At 47.4% G+C, this 19,961-nt stretch overlaps 1 protein-coding gene across 1 annotated transcript in view; it reads left to right on the top strand.

Moving 5' to 3' along the window:
* The first annotated feature begins 1,373 nt into the window (after positions 1-1,373).
* elovl5 (ELOVL fatty acid elongase 5) overlaps positions 1,374-19,961 on the top strand; it is an 80,475-nt gene continuing 61,887 nt past the window's right edge. Inside the window, exon 1 of the mRNA XM_038800448.1 lies at positions 1,374-1,440. Within this exon, the coding sequence (XP_038656376.1) occupies positions 1,383-1,440 (58 nt within the window). The 5' untranslated portion in view covers positions 1,374-1,382. The remainder of the gene's footprint in view (positions 1,441-19,961) is intronic.

Below are 19,961 nucleotides of genomic sequence, written 5' to 3'. Positions count from 1 at the left end.
ATGGGGAATGTTGGTGTTCAAAAGACCAACTTCAAACTCACCATTCGTGTGTAGACTTAAGCCGTCTTGAGAAATCTAGCCTGCAGTCTTTATGCTCACAGAGAGACAATAGCCACATAGCACTGCATTACAAATCATGTCATTGGACCTGGAGTTAGCGAAGATCTTCTACAATACAAAGAGAGATGACCCTGGGTAGGGCTGGTTCTACACCGTATCATACGTGCTGCCAGGATTTCCTGTCAGGCAGAGGTGGGCAGCAGCGAGTGTTTGCCTCCGCGTAGCTTGGCGTGATTAATGGAGGTGGAACTGCTGGGAGAATGGCCGCTTGCTGAATTCTCATTTGTGGTTGGTACATCAGTGGAGTTTAATTATATATAAGTGGAGGTCATTAATTGGGGTTTCACTTGAGCACACGTAAGGGTAGGAGTTATATGTTTGTAATGTTTGACTCTGTAAAATAAATATAAGGCTGAGTAAAGATTGACTCCAGTATCACCCTTCACCAACTAGCTTTCTAGATTAGAACATCAAGGCAGCACGGTGGCACAGTGGTTAGCACTTCGGCCTAACAACGCCAAGGACCCAGGGTCAGTTCTGCCCTTGGATGGACTGTCTGGGTGGAGTTTGCACTTTCTCCCCGTGTCTGTGTTGGTTTCCTCCGGGTGCTCCGGTTTCCTCCCACAAGTCCCGAAAGACGTGCTGTGAGGTGATTTGGACATTCAGTGTACCCGAACAGGTGCCGGAATGTGGCGACTAGGGGATTTTCAGAGTAACTTCATTGCAGTGTTAATATGAAAAATGAAAAAATGAAAATCTCTTATTGTCACAAGTAGGCTTCAATGAAGTTACTGTGAAAAGCCCCTAGTCGCCACATTCCGGCGCCTGTCCGGGAAGGCTGGTACGGGAATTGAACCGTGCTGCTGACCTGCTTGGTCTGCTTTAAAAGATAGCGATTTAGCCCGGTGAGCTAAACCAGCCCCTTTAAGCCTACTTGTGACAATAATAAAGATCATTATTATTATTATTATTATTATTATTATGGACTGTAGGAATTCTATTCTATTCTATTCTACCATCGGTCCCACCTTCAGTGAACAGCTTGAACAGTATGAAACAGCTTCCCATAGAGAATTCCAGGCTTAATAAAACGTAAATGCTGGAAATTCTCAGGAGGTCGTGCAGCATCTATGGAAAGTGTTTCAGGTTGTGACTTTTCATGATGAATATAGTTTCTTGCAACATGCATGTTCTGAGTATAATGTAGAAAATGAGGAATTATATTTAAAGTTCCGACTGTCATTGAAACATTGCTAAATAGCCGTCTGTTGCATTTTATTTACTATATATTTTTTGATTAATTACTCCCATAGATTTTAAAAATGGAAGCTGTGGACCAGACGCTAAATTATTATTTTGTTTCATGGTTTGGACCAAGAGGTAAGTAGGCATTTTGATAGGCTGCATATTTTTGTATTTTGTCCGGCAAGCGTTTCAGCAGGAGTGTGATTAATATTTTGCTGTACATACAAGATGTAAAACTTCATTGAGTGAGCATTAATCTAGCTGATGGCACAATTGGTGACAGTAATGTGCATCTTATTATGAGTGCAGTCATTGAATGGGTCCAGGCATTTAACTGTACTAAATTTGTAATTCAGATAATTAGCAAACAGTTGCTGAGAAGAACTATGCTGGCCATGCTAATTAGCATGACCCTTGGAAGTTTTGAATAATGCCAGAAATTCCAGACGAGTTTTATTTTTAAGATGGATAACATTTCTATATTGTAATTGACCAATTTATCTAATTTTGTTTTGCACATGCTTTTTATTTGCAGATAACAGTGTTAGTTGGCCATGGAGTTTTGGGAGGCATTGTCAGTGAAGGTGACCTCTCATTAACCCCACAATGAATTGGCTTACAAGCCATAGTACCATGAGACACAGCCATGCCATTCACCTCGGTGTGACCTGCAGTTGGCTTTATGGTTATCGAATGGCAAACTATCTGAGGATGCAAAGTGGGGACGGGGGAGGAGATAGTGGCATATGAGATGGCAGTAATGTCACTGGACTAGTAATCCAGAGGCCCATGTTGTACATCCTCTACCAGCTTATTTAACTGCTGATGTATGATACTAAATATTCTCTCTTGAGAATCATGAGATTGTGACAAGAGAAACGAATGGGGTGGCACCAAAGCGTTTTTGCTGCTCTCCCTTTCCCTACAAGCAATATCCCTTTGTAGATTTCATTTCTTCCAATGGAGCTTCTTGACAATGAACTGCCATCTCCTGCCATGTCATGTTTACCTTGGGTGCTTGCAGAAAGTTAGCACCATGCTGGGGCAGCACGGTAACACAGTGGGTAGCACTGTTGTTTCACAGCTCCAGGGTCCCAAGTTCGATTCCCGGCTTGGGTCACTGTCTGTGCAGAGTCTGCACGTTCTCCCCATGTCTGCATGGGTTTCCTCCGGATGCTCCAGTTTCCTCCCACAGTCCAAAGATGTGCATATTAGGTGGATTGGCCATGCTAAATTGCCCTTTGGGGTTACTGGTTTATGGAGATAGCATGGAGGTGGGGTGCTCTTTCCAAGGGCCGGTGCAGACTTGATGGGCTGAATGGCCTCCTTCTGCACTGTAAATTATAAATGCTGTTCTATTCTATTAAGTCAGTTTTGAATATCAGGCAGACTGTTGAGTTTATTTATAAGAACAAGCAAATGACTGTAATAAGAACAAGTGCTTGATGAGGCAGTTGTGTAGTATTTTACAGCCCTGTGTATTAAGAGGAAGAATAATGACAGTTAAGAATGAAATGAAAAAAGAAACAATGAGGATTTCTTTGCTAAATGACCGCTAACTGTTGCCAGTATCAGTATAGGTGTTGGATCTTTGTTCCACAAGGTAGATTGTCAAAGTCACTGGGCGGGATTTCCCAGTCCGCCAGCGGCTTGTTTCATGGCCGCAAGCCATTCCCTGATGGCAGGATTCTATCTTCCTGCCGATTGTCAATGGGATTTCCTGTTTTAACAACACCATGCCGCTGCGAAAACCGCTGGCATGGGTGTGCTGCCAGCGGGAATATTGAATCGCATCAGCGGGAAAATCCTGGCCACTGTTTCTTCAGCCCCATGTTACTTTTCGCCTCTGGAACCCATGTCTTCAATTTTGTTCTGTTGTTAAATGCACCTTTCCTTTCAGTTTCAACATGGCAGATTGTTCAAACAATTTTCACAATCCTCTGCTGACATCTGAAACCATTATTTTAGTCTTTGCTTCAGCAATAACGTGCCGAACATTTTAATTGCCTCCATGTGGTAGGAATTTCATTATGGCGTCTTAAAAATAAATGTTTTAGTTTGAAGATTAGCTCTACAAGATGTCGTGGAGCTGTTGTGGAGTATTTAGCTCTTAGTCATGTGTTTTGTGTTTCATTTTCTGTTGTTTACCACCTTTGTCAAGTGGAAAAAAATGATGTACACTGATCAGGTGCTGTCTAATGAATATCTTATTTTCCCACTGACAGAAACAAATTTCCACCGAGAGAATCTTTAAGCTCCTCATGGTGAATAATATAGCGGAGAATGCTGAACAGACTCTTTAAAGCCTAAATCATCTAAACGCTGCCCACATTGTCTGCTTGGATTAAGTTTTCCAGTTTCTCATCAAAGTCTTGTTTGCGGATTGGCTTTAATTAGTCTTGTAGTCTTCCTGTGCATATTCATGTGCAAACCCACCAAGAGAATTCAAAGAACTGTTGAACCTTTAACGTTCAGGGGTTCGCAAATCACAGAATTGTTCCAGCGCAGAAGGAGGCCATTTGGCCCATCATTGTCTGCAGCGGCTCACCAAATTATTTTTCCTTTTCTGTTAACAGTCTAGTTCCACTTTGAATGCTTCGATTGAACCTGCCTCTATCAACTCTTAGGCAGTGCATCCCAGACCCTAACCACTCGCAACGTGAACATTTTTTTTCCCTCATGTTGCTTTTTCTTCTTTTGCCAAATACTTTAAATCAGTGCCCTCTTATTCTTGATGCTTTCATGAGTAGGAATTGTTTTTCCCTAACTATGGCTAATCTACGGACCCCTAAATGGTTTAAATGATGGAGCGAGTGTACAGGATTATCTTTTCATTCATATTCTACATGATCATATTTTTGCTCCTCTTGTCCATTCTGCTTTTTCAGACTCTACTTTGATTTTTCAAGTTCTCGTGCCTTCTGTAATTTTTAACTCCACTCCCTGCCCCTGTTCTTGTTTATACCCCGATGGAACGCAATGATAAGTAAGCTGTTTAATAACGATTAATGCCAGTCCCATGAGGAAATGTCCAGATAAGAAAGTTGGAGTTACATTCAGAGACTAAAAACCACTTAAAGTCTCCGAAAGCTGTGCCCAATTATGGATTAAAAATTTTTGAGTTCTGGGAGGAGAGTTAAAAGATGATTTCCAGTATAGTATACATTGGATAAAAACCCATTACTGTACACAAAATTGTGCTAATGTGCCTGCTTAATCTCCAAAAATTTGGGAGCAAGAGAATGACACTTAAGTAATGCATCTCTGTACATCATGATCGCTGCTGATGCACTGCATATATTATGACACCATTGAAGTAGATTATCCATAGTCGTTAAAGCCATAAATGATGTGAATTGTCAGTGTTGCTTGCGTGTGCTATTGATACTGCTCATCCGGTTGACATTCTCATCCAGGTGTTTTTTTGATTTTGTTTTTATTTTTATTTATTTGTTCATGGGAAACAAGCATCACATCCAAGGTCAGCATTTGTTGCCCATCTCTAATTGCCCTTGAACTGAATGACTTGCTAGGCCAGTTCAGAGGGCAGTTAAGAGTCAACCACATTGCTGTGTGCCTGGAACCATATAAGTAGAGCAGACAGGGTAAGGACGGCAGATTTCCTTTCCTGAAGGGCAATAGAACCAGATGGATTTTTACGACAATCGCCGATAGTTTCATGGCCACCATTACTGAGATCAACTTTCAATTCCAGATTTTATTAACTGATTTTAAATTCCACCAGCTGCCGTCTTTGGATTTACTGGTCGAGTATCTCCTCAACGAGATATAAATAAAATAAAGCTACAAATGCTGGCCATTCAAGATGAAAATAGTCAGCTGTTCTATCAGCATCTGAAAAGAGAAAAGGCAGCTTAACCTTTCAGCTCTGTCACCAAACCTCGACCTGTCAATCCTTTTCACAGACACAATGCACTTGCTGGAATTTCTATTTTTTATTTCCTTAGCTTCTTGTTTCTCCCAGAACCATTGCTTAGCTGGTTTTGACGCCCAGAGGACTGGACTTTGCTATTTTAGAAATTGGTAGGCATAGTTCTCTCCTGTTTGCTGTTTGAGACCACTAAGGATCGCTCACCCTCACATTTCAAGAGATTTGTAGCTTTTAATATCTCTTTTTTAGTTGCCCGTGTTTTACATCCATAATCAGTTTTTCGTCAAATCATCCTTTCCAGCAGTTCCACAGTCATTTTGCAAGACATTCACTCATCATTCCAATCCCTGTTCCACTGTCTGTTCACCTTTCTAGCTCTGGGTCTAGGTTTTAGCACCTAGCATTCAAACTGGTAGAATTATTCAAACCTTTCACTGTCTGTTGCCTGAATGTCCGCTTTTATTTATCTCTTGCAACATTTATTTTGGTGATTATACTTTGGCTTCAAAACAATTGCTCATGGGGGATAGTCTGCAAACTTTCTCCTGTTTTCCCCCCCCGCCCCCACCTTCCCGGCCCCCGCAAAGCTCCCCCTCCCTAAATTAGCCCGCCACCTTCTTCTTCCAATTTCCAGAGTCAGGGGTTGGACCTTCCCTATGCTCCATGTTTCCAATAGCAACAGGTGACTGACCTGAGGCTGCGGCCTCCTCTGGAGTGTTCCCCGCTAATTATGTCAGTCAGGCTCACATCCAGGCAGAGATCGTGCCTAAAAACAATACTGCTCACCGTGTGGAGCCAAAACTCCACAGCATGTTGGGAAACCCGAACTTCTGGGTTCCTTAGAATAACTCCTGCCCCTGTCTACACATATTAAGATCAATGCCTTTGTTTTAAATTTTAGTGTCTCCTTGAAAGTATTTGAGGTCTGCTCTCAAATACCTCTCCCTTCATTGTTTGTGCAATAAATTAGTAACTACTTAATGAATCTTCCAGAAATGAAAATTGCAAGAGCTCTATGTTAGGAAAATAAATATAGTTTAAGGAATTTATATTTATATTGATAAACATGGGTAATATGGTATAGTTTTAAGTGGGTTCAATTAAATCTTTCTGTGCCTGGAAGGCTAAAATATCTACGGTTAGATTCATGCTGGACAAAGATTTTGTATGTGTGGGGGTTGGCTTCAATTCCAACTGTGATTCTATTGCGTGCACCTTAAGATGTACTTTGCAATCCATGTTAATCTTCAAATTGGTTTGTATTTGATAAGCTAAGGGGGGAGTAATGGAATATTGTATAATCAACTTCTGTTTAGTAAATGTTTTTTCCTTGTTTTTAAAACTAATTAGCAGTCTGGTGACTCTGTTCCTCTACGTTTTATACATAGAAAGTAAAAGTTACAGTCTTTTGAGCCAGGGTTCCACTCTGCGATCTTCCCGTCCAGTTATAACATCAACTGGGATTGTAACATTTATAACCCATGGATGAGCCACTCTACCATTTTACTGGCCAAGCAGAAAAGATGAAAATGATCCTCCATATCTTTCTCCTTCCCTCTTACTACCTCTCCTATCTTCCTATCTCTTCCTGGATCATGGAAAATACCACTTCTGAACACTCTGTGGATTTGGAACAATTGGAAAAAATGAATGCAAGTTCGGCGTATTTTGGCATGGTAGCATAGTGGTTAGCACAGTTGCTTCACAGCTCCAGGGTCCCAGATTCGATTCCCGGCTTGGGTCACTGTCTGTGTGGAGTCTGCACGTTTTCCCCATATGTGCGTGGGTTTCCTCCGGGTGCTCCAGTTTCCTTCCACAGTCCAAAGATGTGCAGGTTAGGTGGATTGGCCATTCTAAATTCCCATTAGTGTCCACAAAGGTAAGGTTTGGGTTACGGGGCTAAAGGGGTTTGGGTGGAAGTGGGGGGGCTTAAGTAGGGTGCTCTTTCCAAGGGCCGGTGCAGACTCGATGGGCTGAATGGCCTCCATCTGCACTGTAAATTCTATGAACTCTACGAAGTCCTAACGAGATATTACTGCTTTCATGAAGGCAGGAGAATCTTTAATATAGCCCCGTTTCTTCTAAATCTTTTAAATGACTGTTTAAGAAATGCATTATAGGCTTAGTTTTGCCAACTTCATCCTAAAACATCAGTTTTGAAGCCAGCCATTCTGAGTGATTTATATATTGGCACAGAGGAATGAGGCTGATTTAACATTGATGGCATTTCCTCATCTCGTTTTTTTTTCAGCACAGAGTCAAATTTTCCTCAGACCAAAGGGCTGACCTGATCCCAAGCCTGGGAGAGTGGGGATCTCACTCCTCTTTGTTCTGGTGTCAGGTTGAACCTCGACCTATAATCCAAAAGACAAAAGTTTTCAAATAATTTTTCCAATTTCTTTATTAATAGCTTGCACCCCTCGATAAACTTCAGTGCAGGAAAATGTCACAGATAAATGAATGCCAAATCAAACGAGATGTTTGGCGAAGTGACCTAAAGCTTGCTCAAAGCAGAGGATTCGAAAGAAGATCTTAAAAGGTGGATGGGGATGTGTGGAAATGGAGGGGATTAGGGAGGGAATTATGGAGTCAGATTCAGCCATGGTTTTTGAAAAGGGAATTAATTGGATGATCACCAGAAGGGATAGCATTTGCAGTGGAATGTTGGAAAGGCAGAGGAATGAGGCTAGCTAAATTGCTATAGCAGAGTTAACGCAGGCTCGATGGGCTGAATGTCCTTCTTCTGTGCTGTAAATGTATGGTGACCAATAGAGGTGGGATGGATGGGTTGGGGGAATGCAAAAGAGGCCAGAGTAAGAGAGAGAGAGTTTAGAAGGGGAGGTGTTGGGCTGGAAGATATTACAGAGATAAGAAAAGGAAAGGCCATGAAGCAATCATGGGATTTAAACGCACAAATGAAAATTTTAAATTTGGACCAGGCACTAATGTAGGTCAGCCAACAGCTGAATGGGCCTTCCTGCAGGAGAGGATAAGGACAGGAAAGCTTTGCTTGAGATGATCTTTACAATATGGATGGCAGCAACGAGAGCATTGGAATAGTTGATTCTCCGATGATAACGTCAGCAGCAGATGGGCCGAGGTAGGGGTGCAGGCAAGGTGATGTTGTGGAGATGAAACTAGGTGATGTTAGTGATGACAAAGAGCAGAACTAAAAACAGAAGGTGCTGGAAACACTCAGCACATCAGGTAGCATCTGTGGAACGAGAGACAGAGGAAAAGTTTCAGGTTGACAACTTTTTGTTAGAACTTATTAACAAATTTAATTTTAAAACTAAATATAACCCATGGTTTCTAATCTTTTATTTTCACATTCTGAATTTTTAGCTTAGTCAAATATTGGGATTCACTTCATTGCTCAGGACTATAACCACAATGCTCTCAGTTAAACAAATAATAATCGCTTATTGTCACAAGTAGGCTTCAATGAAGTTACTATGAAAAGCCCCTAGTCGCCACCTTCCGGCGCCTGTTCGGAGAGGCTGATACGGGAATTGAACCCGCGCTGCTGCCTTGTTCTGCATTACAAGCCAGCTGTTTAGCCTACTATGCTAAATCATCCCCATAATAGATGGTGCCGGTGAATTAAATAGAAGGTCCACTGGAAGCTTGGCTGGCCATGCTGAGGGGAACTGACAGCACTCAGAAATGCTGAAAGCTAAATAGTTTTGTTGAAGCTTGCTGTAAACTTCCAGAAAATGAGTGGATTTCTCAACTGATGCACAGGCCCTTGTATCTATAATGTATCGTGTTGGTAACTAATAGTCACCAATAAACTGACAATTTAATTTACATCAGATGTAATCAGATGTACATCAGGGCAGCAGGGTAGCATGGTGGTTAGCATAAATGCTTCACAGCTCCAGGGTCCCAGGTTCGATTCCCGGCTGGGTCACTGTCTGTGTGGAGTCTGCACGTCCTCCCCCTGTGTGCGTGGGTTTCCTCCGGGTGCTCCGGTTTCCTCCCACAGTCCAAAGATGTGCGGGTTAGGTGGATTGGCCATGCTAAATTGCCCGTAGTGTCCTAATAAAAGTAAGGTTAAGTGGGGGGGTTGTTGGGTTACGGGTATAGGGTGGATAGGTGGGTTTGAGTAGGGTGATCATGGCTCGGCACAACATTGAGGGCCGAAGGGCCTGTTCTGTGCTGTACTGTTCTATGTTCTATGTAAAAAGTCAGCAGCAATTTGACTAAAATCGGATCAGGTGTCTCTCTCTCATTCCAACCTGGCCCTGAGCCTAGTTCTCCCGGACACAACATGGCATGTTTCCCACTTCCTCACCTGCTTACTGTTGAGATCCTGATGTGAGGATCATCACGCACTCTTTGAACTTCTCAAACATGCTTTCCGGCCCCTAAAGCTGCCCAAATGTGGGGACTGGGCTGCTGTGAGATAGCCATTTGAGTAAATCCAATTTGCAGTGAATGTGGCCACTGCCTGATCTCTAAAGTGAGAAGCACCGCACAGGCGTCTCTTTATTCGACCTGGTCCTGAACCTCCTATGACTAGAGTATTCCGGTTGGTACAGTGACGAACAGTATAAAGTTTATTGTACATTTAAAATATAAGCATAAATCACATACAAATAAGAGGGTTTGCTGTTTTTGGCCTGTATATGTAAACCCAATAGGTTCATCATCAAAGAGACAAATTTGCAATCCATTACTCTCAGTGGCAGTGATGCATGCTGTGACTGCACGCTGGAGAACTGCCATTGGCAAGCTCTTGATTTCCCCTGCATCTATTTTAATGTACAGTGAATTGTAATCTGCAAGCTGGCAGTTCCCTGAGATACACTCCATGTAGCTCCTTTCTGCGAGGGCCAAGCCACAGAGTGATCCATTTGTTGATAAATCCTCCAGTGACTCTCTGATAGCTTATTGCCCCACCTGGGGTGATACTGAGCCACGCAGAGGTAAAAATACCAAGGTTCGATCCTGGCTCCGTGCTGCGTGAAGTTTATGCTTATACATCTGGGAAATGAAAAGGCTGCTGTCCCATAACCCATCCCCAGCCCAACCCGCCAAACCATCTTCCAGCTTTACCACCCATTCATTCCCTTTCCTCATCTTTCCTCATCTCCTGGCAGAGGGTTTAAATAGAGGGATTTAGCAATTCCTTTGTTCAAAAGATCCTCCACGGCACCTTCTGGACAATAAACCGAGCCTTGGAAAATCTCAGACTCATTGGCTATTTTTTCAAAATCATTTACCTTCCATATGCTATAATCACCCATATTCCCAGAAACTCATTGAGGATCTTCTTGAAGGATTGAAGCAAATCAGTCTTGCCTACCTCTCTCTAAAACCTGTTCCACAATTCAAATACCCTTCCTCAGGAAAATGTCCCCCTTCATGGTTCTTTTTTTGAATAAACATTTTATTGAGATATTTATGGTTTTACAACAACAAAGCCGTCTTCCTCCCTTACATCTTTACTAACCCCCTACTCTAAACTATGCTAACCCCCAGGCTCCCCCCTCTGCTGACAGTTAATATTCCACAAAGAAGTCGACGAACGGCTGCCACCTCCGGGCGAACCCTTACAGTGACCCTCTCAAAGCGAACTTGATTTTCTCCAGACAGAAAGCTAGCCAGGACTTCCGGTTGCGGCTATGACTAGCTAAGCCGCACATTTGGAAGCTCCTGCAACAAAGGTGTTTTTGGGCCAATTGGAGGGCCCCAACGGCGCTGAAAAAACGAATCCCGGTGGGGGAAGGTCCCCTGAGGAGAACTAGACCGATTTTATGGTCGGTACCCGGAGCGGAGCGGCAAGAAAAACGGCAGCAGCTCCCCAAAAAAAGCGGGGGAAGAAAATCAAAATGGCGGCCGGCGGTGCACCGGAGGAGTGGAAGAAATGGGCGGAGGAGCAGCAGGCCGCTCTCCTCCGTTTTTTCACGGAGATGAAAGTGGAACTCTTAGAGTCCATGAACGCGACGGCCACCAGGTTGGTGGGAGCCCAGGCGATCCAAGAGGCGTCGATTAAAGATCTGCAGCAGGAGATGGCCGCGAGGGAGGAGGAGGCCACAGTCATCGGGGCAAAGGTGGAGGCGCACGAGGCACTCCACACGAAGTGGCAGAGCCGCTTCGAGGAGCTGGACACTCGGATGAGGAGGAAAAATTTGAGGATCCTGGGCCTGGAAGAAGGCCTGGAGGGGTCGGATCTCCCGGGATATGTGGCGGAGATGTTGAGCTCCCTGATGGGGGAAGGGGCCGGTCCGGCGCCCCTGGAATTGGAAGAGGCATACCGGGTCATGGCCAGGAGGCCTAGGGCAAACGAGCCCCCGAGGGCGGTGCTGGTGCGGTTCCAGCGGCTAAGTGATCGAGAGAAAGTCCTGAGGTGGGCTAAAAGGGAGAAAAGCAGCAAGTGGCAGAACTCGACGGTAAGGGTGTACCAGGACTGGAGTGCGGAGGTGGCAAAGCGGCGGGCCCGGTACAACCGGACAAAGGCGGTGCTACACGCGAAAAAGATCAAATTTGGAATGTTGCAACCGGCGCGCTTGTGGGTCACCTACAAGGACCAACATCATTATTTCGAGTCCCCAGAGGAGGCCTGGACCTTTGTACAAGAGGAAAAGTTGGACACGAACTAAAACCTGGGAGCACCGGCGGTCGTAGCCGCCGGGGGACTCTTGATTGTGCAAGTGGCCCTTTTCTTTTTCAGGCCAGGTCGGAACTGGGTAACAGTTTCGTGGAGTGTTTGGGGTGTTTTTTCTCGAACGGTTGACTTTTCTGAATATTTTGAAGGTTTCGAGTTGTTGGGTGTTTCTGTATATTTGTACTGTTGAAATCTCTATTGTGGGTCGTTGGCTTCTTATGGGGTGTTTTTTCCCGTTTCCAATTTCCCTTAGTTATTTACTCCTCCTACCCTTTTTCTTTGGGTGCTTGGGGGGGTTTTTTGGTTCTTTTTTTTCTTTTCGGGTTATGGTTATCTGCGGTTATTTATACTGTTTGATGGAGGTGATGGTTGGGCACGCGGTTAGTTGATAGTTAGTTAATTATTTTGTTATTTAAGTATGTAGTTAAGTATTTATGTATTTAGTTGCCATTGGGTATTTGTATTTATAGCGTTAAGTTGGGGAGACGGGACGGGGGGGAGCGGGTTGATTATGCGGGTCTTTCTCGGGGGTTTTAAGGGGATCTTTCACGGGCGCAGATGGGGTGAACCGGGAGGAGTCGGAATGTGGCAGGAGCAGCCGGGTCAGCGGAGACCAGCTGACTCTCGGGAGTACGATGTGGGGTACATCGCGGCTAGGAGGGGTCCTAGCCAGGGGGGGGGGGGGGGGGGGGAAGGGGAGGGGACTGGGGGGGGACACCGGGTTGCTGCTAGAAAGACCAGGGACGAGAAGGGGAGAGCCGGGGGGGGGTGGGGGGGGGGGGGGGCCATCGCTATGGGAAGCGGGTCAGAAAAGAAGGGATGACCCGGGGCGAGCAAGGGACAAGACATGGCTAATCGACAGGGAGTAGGGACGGGTCGCTCTGCGACCCGATTGATCACGTGGAACGTAAGGGGGCTGAATGGGCCGGTCAAAAGATCAAGGGTCTTCTCACACCTGAAGGGACTGAAGGCTGATGTAGCAATGCTGCAGGAGACTCATTTGAGGGTAGCAGATCAGGTCCGCCTGAGAAGGGGGTGGGTGGGACAGGTGTTCCACTCAGGCTTGGATATCAAGAACCGGGGGGTGGCGATTTTGGTGGGAAAGAGAGTGTCGTTTGTGGCGGCAGAGGTGGTGGCAGACAAGGAGGGCAGGTACGTGATGGTGAGGGGTAGGCTGCAGGGAGAGAGTGTGGTACTGGTAAATGTGTATGCCCCGAACTGGGACGACGCGGGTTTTATGAGGCGCCTGCTGGGCCTCATCCCGGGACTGGAGGCAGGGGGCCTGATCATGGGAGGGGACTTTAATACGGTGTTAGACCCTGGGCTGGATAGATCGAGTTCCAGGACGAATAGGAGGCCGGCAGCGGCAGAGGTGTTAAGGGGGTTCATGGAGCAGATGGGAGGGGTAGACCCATGGAGATTTGGTAGGCCTAGGGCGAGGGAGTATTCTTTTTTCTCCCACGTCCACAGAGTGTACTCTAGGATCGATTTTTTCGTATTGAACAGGGGGCTGATACCGAGAGTGCAGGACACGGAGTACTCGGCCATTGCGATATCGGACCATGCACCACATTGGGTGGACGTGGACATGGGGGAGGCGCGGGACCAACGCCCGTTGTGGCGCCTGGATGTAGGGCTGTTGGCGGACGAAGAGGTGTGCAGAAGGGTGAGAACGGGCATTGAGAACTATCTGGGTACGAATGACACAGGTGAGGTGCAGGTGGGGACGGTCTGGGAGGCCTTGAAAGCAGTGATTAGAGGAGAGCTGATCTCCATAAGGGCACACAGAGAGAGGAAGGAGAGGCAGGAAAGGGAGAGGCTGGTGGGGGAGCTCCTAGAAGTAGATAGGAAATATGCGGCGGCGCCAGAGGAGGGGCTATTAAGGGAGCGGCGTAGCTTGCAGGCCAGGTTCGACCTACTGACCACTAGGAAGGCGGAAATGCAGTGGAGAAGGGCGCAGGGTGCGGCGTATGAGTACGGGGAAAAGGCGAGCAGGATGCTGGCACACCAGCTTCGTAAGCGAGATGCAGCCAGAGAGATTGGGGGAGTGAGAGAGAGGGGTGGGGATGTAGTGCAGAAGGGGCAAGAGGTGAATAGGGTCTTTAGGGACTTCTATAGGGAATTGTATAGGTCTGAACCGCCGAAGAGGAGAGGGGGAATGAAGAACTTTCTCGACAAATTGGGGTTCCCAAAGGTACAGGAGGAGCTGGTGGAAGGGTTGGGGGCGCCGATAGAGCTGCAGGAGCTAATTAAAGGGATAGGCCAGATGCAGGCGGGGAAGGCGCCGGGGCCGGATGGGTTCCCGGTGGAGTTTTACAGGAAATTTGTGGACTTGGTGGGTCCAGTGCTGGTGCGAGCCTTCAATGAGGCGCGCGAGGGGGGGGTTCTGCCTCCAACAATGTCGCAGGCCCTGATCTCCTTGATTTTGAAGCGGGACAAGGACCCGGTCCAGTGCGGGTCCTACAGGCCTATCTCCCTCTTAAATGTAGATGCCAAGCTGTTAGCAAAGGTCCTGGCAACCAGGATAGAGGACTGTGTGCCAGGGGTAGTCCATGAAGACCAGACGGGGTTCGTGAAGGGACGCCAACTTAACACAAATGTTCGGAGATTGTTAAATGTGATTATGATGCCAGCAGTGGAAGGGGAGGCGGAGATAGTGGTAGCGCTGGACGCGGAGAAGGCATTTGACAGGGTGGAGTGGGAATACTTGTGGGAGACGTTGGAAAGGTTTGGGTTTGGGGAGGGATTTATCAAGTGGGTAAAACTGCTCTATTCAGCTCCGATGGCAAGTGTGGTAACAAACGGGAGGAGGTCAGAATATTTTGGGCTCCATCGAGGTACCAGGCAGGGATGTCCCCTATCTCCCTTACTCTTTGCATTAGCGATTGAGCCGTTGGCGATGGCACTGAGGGGTTCAGGGGGGTGGAGAGGACTGGCAAGGGGAGGGGAGGAACATCGGGTCTCGCTCTATGCGGATGATTTGTTGTTGTATGTGGCAGACCCGGAGGGGGGAATGCCGGAGGTAATGGGGATACTAGCGGAGTTCGGGGACTTTTCGGGATATAAATTAAATCTGGGGAAAAGTGAGGTCTTTGTAATACACCCGGGAGACCAAGGGGAGGGAATTGGGAGGCTCCCCTTCAAAAGAGCAGTTAAAAGTTTTAGGTATTTGGGGGTGCAGGTGGCAAAGAACTGGGGGACCCTACACAAGTTGAACTTTTCCAGACTGGTGGAGCAGATGGAGGAGGAGTTTAAGAGGTGGGACATGGTGCCGCTGTCGCTAGCAGGGAGGGTGCAGTCAGTTAAAATGACGGTCCTCCCGAGGTTCTTGTTTTTGTTCCAGTGTCTGCCCATCTTCCTCCCCAGGGCCTTTTTCAAGAAGGTAACGAGTAGTATCATGGGGTATGTGTGGGCACATGGCACCCCGAGAGTTAGAAGGGTCTTTTTGGAGCGGAGTAGGGATAGTGGAGGGCTGGCGTTACCCAACCTTTCAGGATATTACTGGGCGGCAAATACATCGATGGTACGAAAGTGGATGATGGAAGGGGAGGGGGCAGCCTGGAAGCGCATGGAGAGGGCGTCCTGCGGCAACATAAGCTTAGGGGCACTGGTAACGGCACCATGGCCGCTCCCTCCCACGAGGTATACCACGAGCCCGGTGGTGGCGGCCACCCTCAAGATCTGGGGGCAGTGGAGGCGACACAGGGGGGAAGTGGGAGGTCTGATAGGGGCACCACTAAGAGGGAACCACAGATTTGCGCCGGGAAACACAGGAGGGGGATTCCAGAGCTGGCAGAGGGCGGGTATTAGACAACTGAGGGACTTGTTTATAGAGGGGAGGTTTGCGAGCCTGGGAGAGCTGGAGGAGAAATTTGGGCTCCCCCCGGGGAACACGTTCAGGTACCTCCAAGTGAAGGCATTTGCCAGACGACAGGTAGCGGGGTTCCCCGCGCTCCCCGACAGGGGGGTGAGTGATAGGGTGCTATCAGGGGTCTGGGTCGGGGAGGGGAAGATCTCGGACATCTATAAGATTATGCAGGAGGTGGAGGAGGTACCAGTAGAGGAGCTGAAAGATAAGTGGGAGTTAGAGCTGGGGGAACAGATAGAGGACGGGACATGGGCAGACGCCCTGGAGAGGGTTAACTCGTCGTCGTCATGTGCGCGACTAAGTCTCATTCAATTTAAGGTACTGCATAGAGCCCACATGACGGGGACAAGGATGAGTCGGTTTTTCGGGGGTGAAGACAGGTGTATTAGATGTTCGGGAAGCCCTGCGAATCATGCACATATGTTTTGGGCATGTCCGGCACTGGAGGAGTTCTGGAAGGGGGTGGCAGGGACGGTGTCGAGAGTGGTGGGGTCCAGGGTCAAGCCAGGATGGGGACTTGCGATCTTCGGGGTTGGGGTGGAACCGGGGGTACAGGAGGCGAGGGAGGCTGGAATATTAGCCTTTGCGTCCTTGGTGGCTCGGAGGAGGATCCTGATTCAGTGGAGGGACGAAAGGCCTCCGAGTGTTAACACCTGGTTAAACGACATGGCAAACTTTATCCAATTGGAAAGGATCAAATTCGCCCTGAGAGGGTCGGTGCAGGGGTTTTCCAGGCGATGGCAACCCTTCCTAGACCTCTTGGATCAGAGATAGAAACTGAGGCCATGACAGCAGCAACCCGGGAGGGGAGGGGAGGGCGGGAGGGGGGGAGGGGGGGGGGGGGGGAGGGGGGAAAACGACGAAGGAAGTACGGTAGCGGCGGTGGCACGGGCAAGGCCTGCCCGAGGACGCTGCTAGAAATGATAAGTTGGTCTGACTGTCGGTTCGCCGGCGGGGGGGGGGGGGGGGGGGGATGCGCGGGTAGGGGGGGGGGGGGGGGGGATTCTTTTTCTCTTTCTTGTTAAGTAGGGGGGTTTGACTTTGTGTTGTTATAATTTAAATGTAAATGTAGGGGGGGTTAAAATGTTTGTATTTTGAAAAATTCAATAAAAATTATTTTAAAAAAAAAAAAAAGAAAGCTAGCCAGGTCAGATAGCCAGGTCTCCGAATTCGGGGGCTTTGAGTCCCTCCAAGCTAATAGTATCCGTCTCTGGGCTACCAGGGAAACAAAGGCCAGAACGTCTGCCTCTTTCTCCTCCTGGATTCCTGTGTCTTCCGACTCTCTGCAAATCGCCACGTCTGGACTCGGTGCCACCCTTGTTTTTAATACCGTGGACAAGACATCTGCAAACCCTGACAAAAATCCCATAAGCTTTAGGCATGTACAGAACATGTGGACATGGTTCGCTGGCCTTCCCGCAAACCTTGCACACCTATCTGGGTTGCAAATGCACACACAGGCTCTGAGTCTGTCTGAGTCCTGGGTTGGCCATAATTCCCATGGTACTTTGCAGGTGGCCATCTGAGATGGCTACACCACCAACTGCCTTCCTTTAACAAACCCCGTCTGCTCCTCTCCAATAACGTCCGGAATACAGTCTTCAATCCTAGAGGACAAGATTTTGGCCATCAGTTTAGCATCCACCTTCAATCGGGGTATTGGCCTGCTGGACCCACATAGCTCCGGGTGTTGCTCGTTTTGCTAAGTGTGCTTTACACTTAATTTGGCTCTGTTTAATCACCTTGCTCTAGAATCGCCAGCTTTCCTTATGATACCACCACGAGGTTCAAGTTCAAGTGCTGATCAATAACTCAATACACCAGTTAGTAAGGTTCAAATCAAAACACATTTATTATATACACATTCAATCGCTACTCATGCATAAAATACTACAGAACTAGACTATTTCTACCACTAAAGGCCAATACTTAGCTTTGGAAGAGAGACCCACTATGTCAGGGAACAATGGCCTCTCGTTCGATCCTGAGACTGCAGGCTTCCAGCTGGTATGGTGGTGTAGCCAGGGGCTGGTTTAGCTCACAAGGCTAAATCGCTGGCTTTTAAAGCAGACCAAGCAGGCCAGCAGCACGGTTCGATTCCCGTACCAGCCTCCCCGGATAGGCGCCAGAATGTGGCGACTAGGGGCTTTTCACAGTAACTTCATTGAAGCCTACTCGTGACAATAAGCGATTTTCATTTCACTAAGGGTTAGGAGTGTCTATCTCGTAGCGTGCGTTGACTGGACACTTATTGTTGGTGTAGCTGCTAGGCAGATCTCTGTCAAGGGTTGTTTCGAGCTGCTGAGAGACCCTGCCAAGAAGACCTGCCAAGAAGGACGAATTGAACTTGGGGACTCTACTTTATAGTCCCCAGGGGCTTCGCGCCCTTTTGGACGGACCCCGTACCTGGTTGCAATTGATTGGACTATGTTCCAATTGATTGGTTTGATTTCCCAAATACTGGGGCTGTTCCCTGATCGCTGGGCGGTTCCTAAGTGTCGTTGGCTTCTTTTGTTTTGGCTCCTGCTGGCGCCGAGGAGTCTGGTTTGGTCTTGATTACTCTTAATTGTTGCTATTGTTCCTGGGGATCGCTCATCAATATGCAGATGGCGTCAGTTTCAGTGCTGTCTGCTTTCTGCGAGTCTAATATACAGGAAGCTTTGCATTCTGCTTGCTTCCCTGTACCTGTCCATTTTTCCCTGAGTTCTTAGCGAATCTCCATTTTAAAGCCGGGAAGTGGCCAACCCAGGTGGCTACACTCCCTCCTTGTGATCCCTAACGCGAAGCGTGAAGGATCACATAACTACGTCGTCTTCCCTCCCTGACCCAGCGAGCAGTCTTCCATGGCCTCTACACTGACCATAACTATGCAAGAAAATTTTAACTGACAATTCTAAGTGGCGCTATGTCATAAAAGGGACATGCATTACAAAACAAGAAAAACGGTACCTCTAACTATCTTCCATAAACTACACTCACTTAAACATCCAATCATACTAACTTCCTAACAATACAAAAATATTAGCAGCATTCACATTTTTCTCTGGCTTGGCAGTCAAGCACAGAGTTGTACAATCTTTCAGTTGCAAACGAAACACATTTCTTTATTTACAACAAGAAACGCAAAACAAAACGAAAGTTCTTTATTACATCTCCAGGGGCTCGGGGGCCTGGTGAAAACCGAAAATAGGGGATCTCATCCTGTATACCGGGGTGCGAGCGCGGTAGGCTCTCCTTCGCCATTTTCTCATGCGGATAGTCTGCACGATGCTGCAGAACATCGCCAATGCTAAAAGGGATTCAATTACATAGGAAAGGGAGTACCATGTTATAAACGTATCACACAGGGTGTGTTGTTACTTGTCACTGGGCTCTGGGTGCTACGGGGAAGTGAATCATTAACGGCCGGGGAGGGTGGGGGGAGGGAGGGGGGGGGGGGGGGGGGTTGGGGTGAGGGGGTTCATGTTTGCGCGCAACCATGTGCAAATTATAACTAAAAGCACGTGGGCTCTCTTCATTTTGTCTTCTTTCTTCCTTCTCTTCCTCTGTCCTCTTCCTGGAGCTTCTGGAAATCTGTGGAATCAAGCATAGTTTCTGTTACTACCTTGTTTAATATCTTGTACGTTAGCATGTCTGTCCTTTAGTGCCAATTTCCCTTTATAATTGGTCACCATCTGTGACTCCCTCTTTTTAAAAAAAATTTTTAAAATCGAATTTCAGGACCAGACATACTCAAAAATACTGAACCAGTGCGAACCGTCTCGCAGGCTGTGCGATTTATCATCCAAATGTTCGTGGATGTAAATATCAGGAGGGGTGGCAACCGAAGGGTCACCTGAAAACAAAACAAAACTTTTTGAACTAAGAGTGCCGAAATGAGTTGCGTATGGGCCGCGACGGGTAAGAGTTGGAGGGGATCCCTGGGTAGGGCGGGCTGTGCTCTACCCGAGCTTGGCTGACCAGAGGGGGGTCCTCAGATAGGGCGGGAACCACTGCCGTTTGTCCACTGCCTGGGTGACCAACAAGAACGGGCAAGAATGTAGTCAGCGTGGGGGGTTGCTGTAATGGTTCTACCATCGAACCAGAAGAGCAGTTACGAACAGGGATCGGGCAAGCTCTCAGAGGTTTCGGCTGAGAAGCCTGCTGGCAAGTTCTCAGAGGTTTCTGCGGACAAACGTGGCGTGTGGCCGTAGGAGCTGTGGAACTGAAACAAAGAACACATACAAACACAAAACAAACAAACATGCAACGAATATTGTGCAGGTTCCATCAGAAAAGACACT

This window comes from Scyliorhinus canicula, chromosome 6 (assembly GCF_902713615.1).
Source record: "Scyliorhinus canicula chromosome 6, sScyCan1.1, whole genome shotgun sequence".
NCBI lineage: Eukaryota > Metazoa > Chordata > Chondrichthyes > Carcharhiniformes > Scyliorhinidae > Scyliorhinus > Scyliorhinus canicula.
The sequence above is the reverse complement of the archived record's forward strand: the minus strand, read 5'-3'. Positions and strand labels throughout refer to the sequence as shown.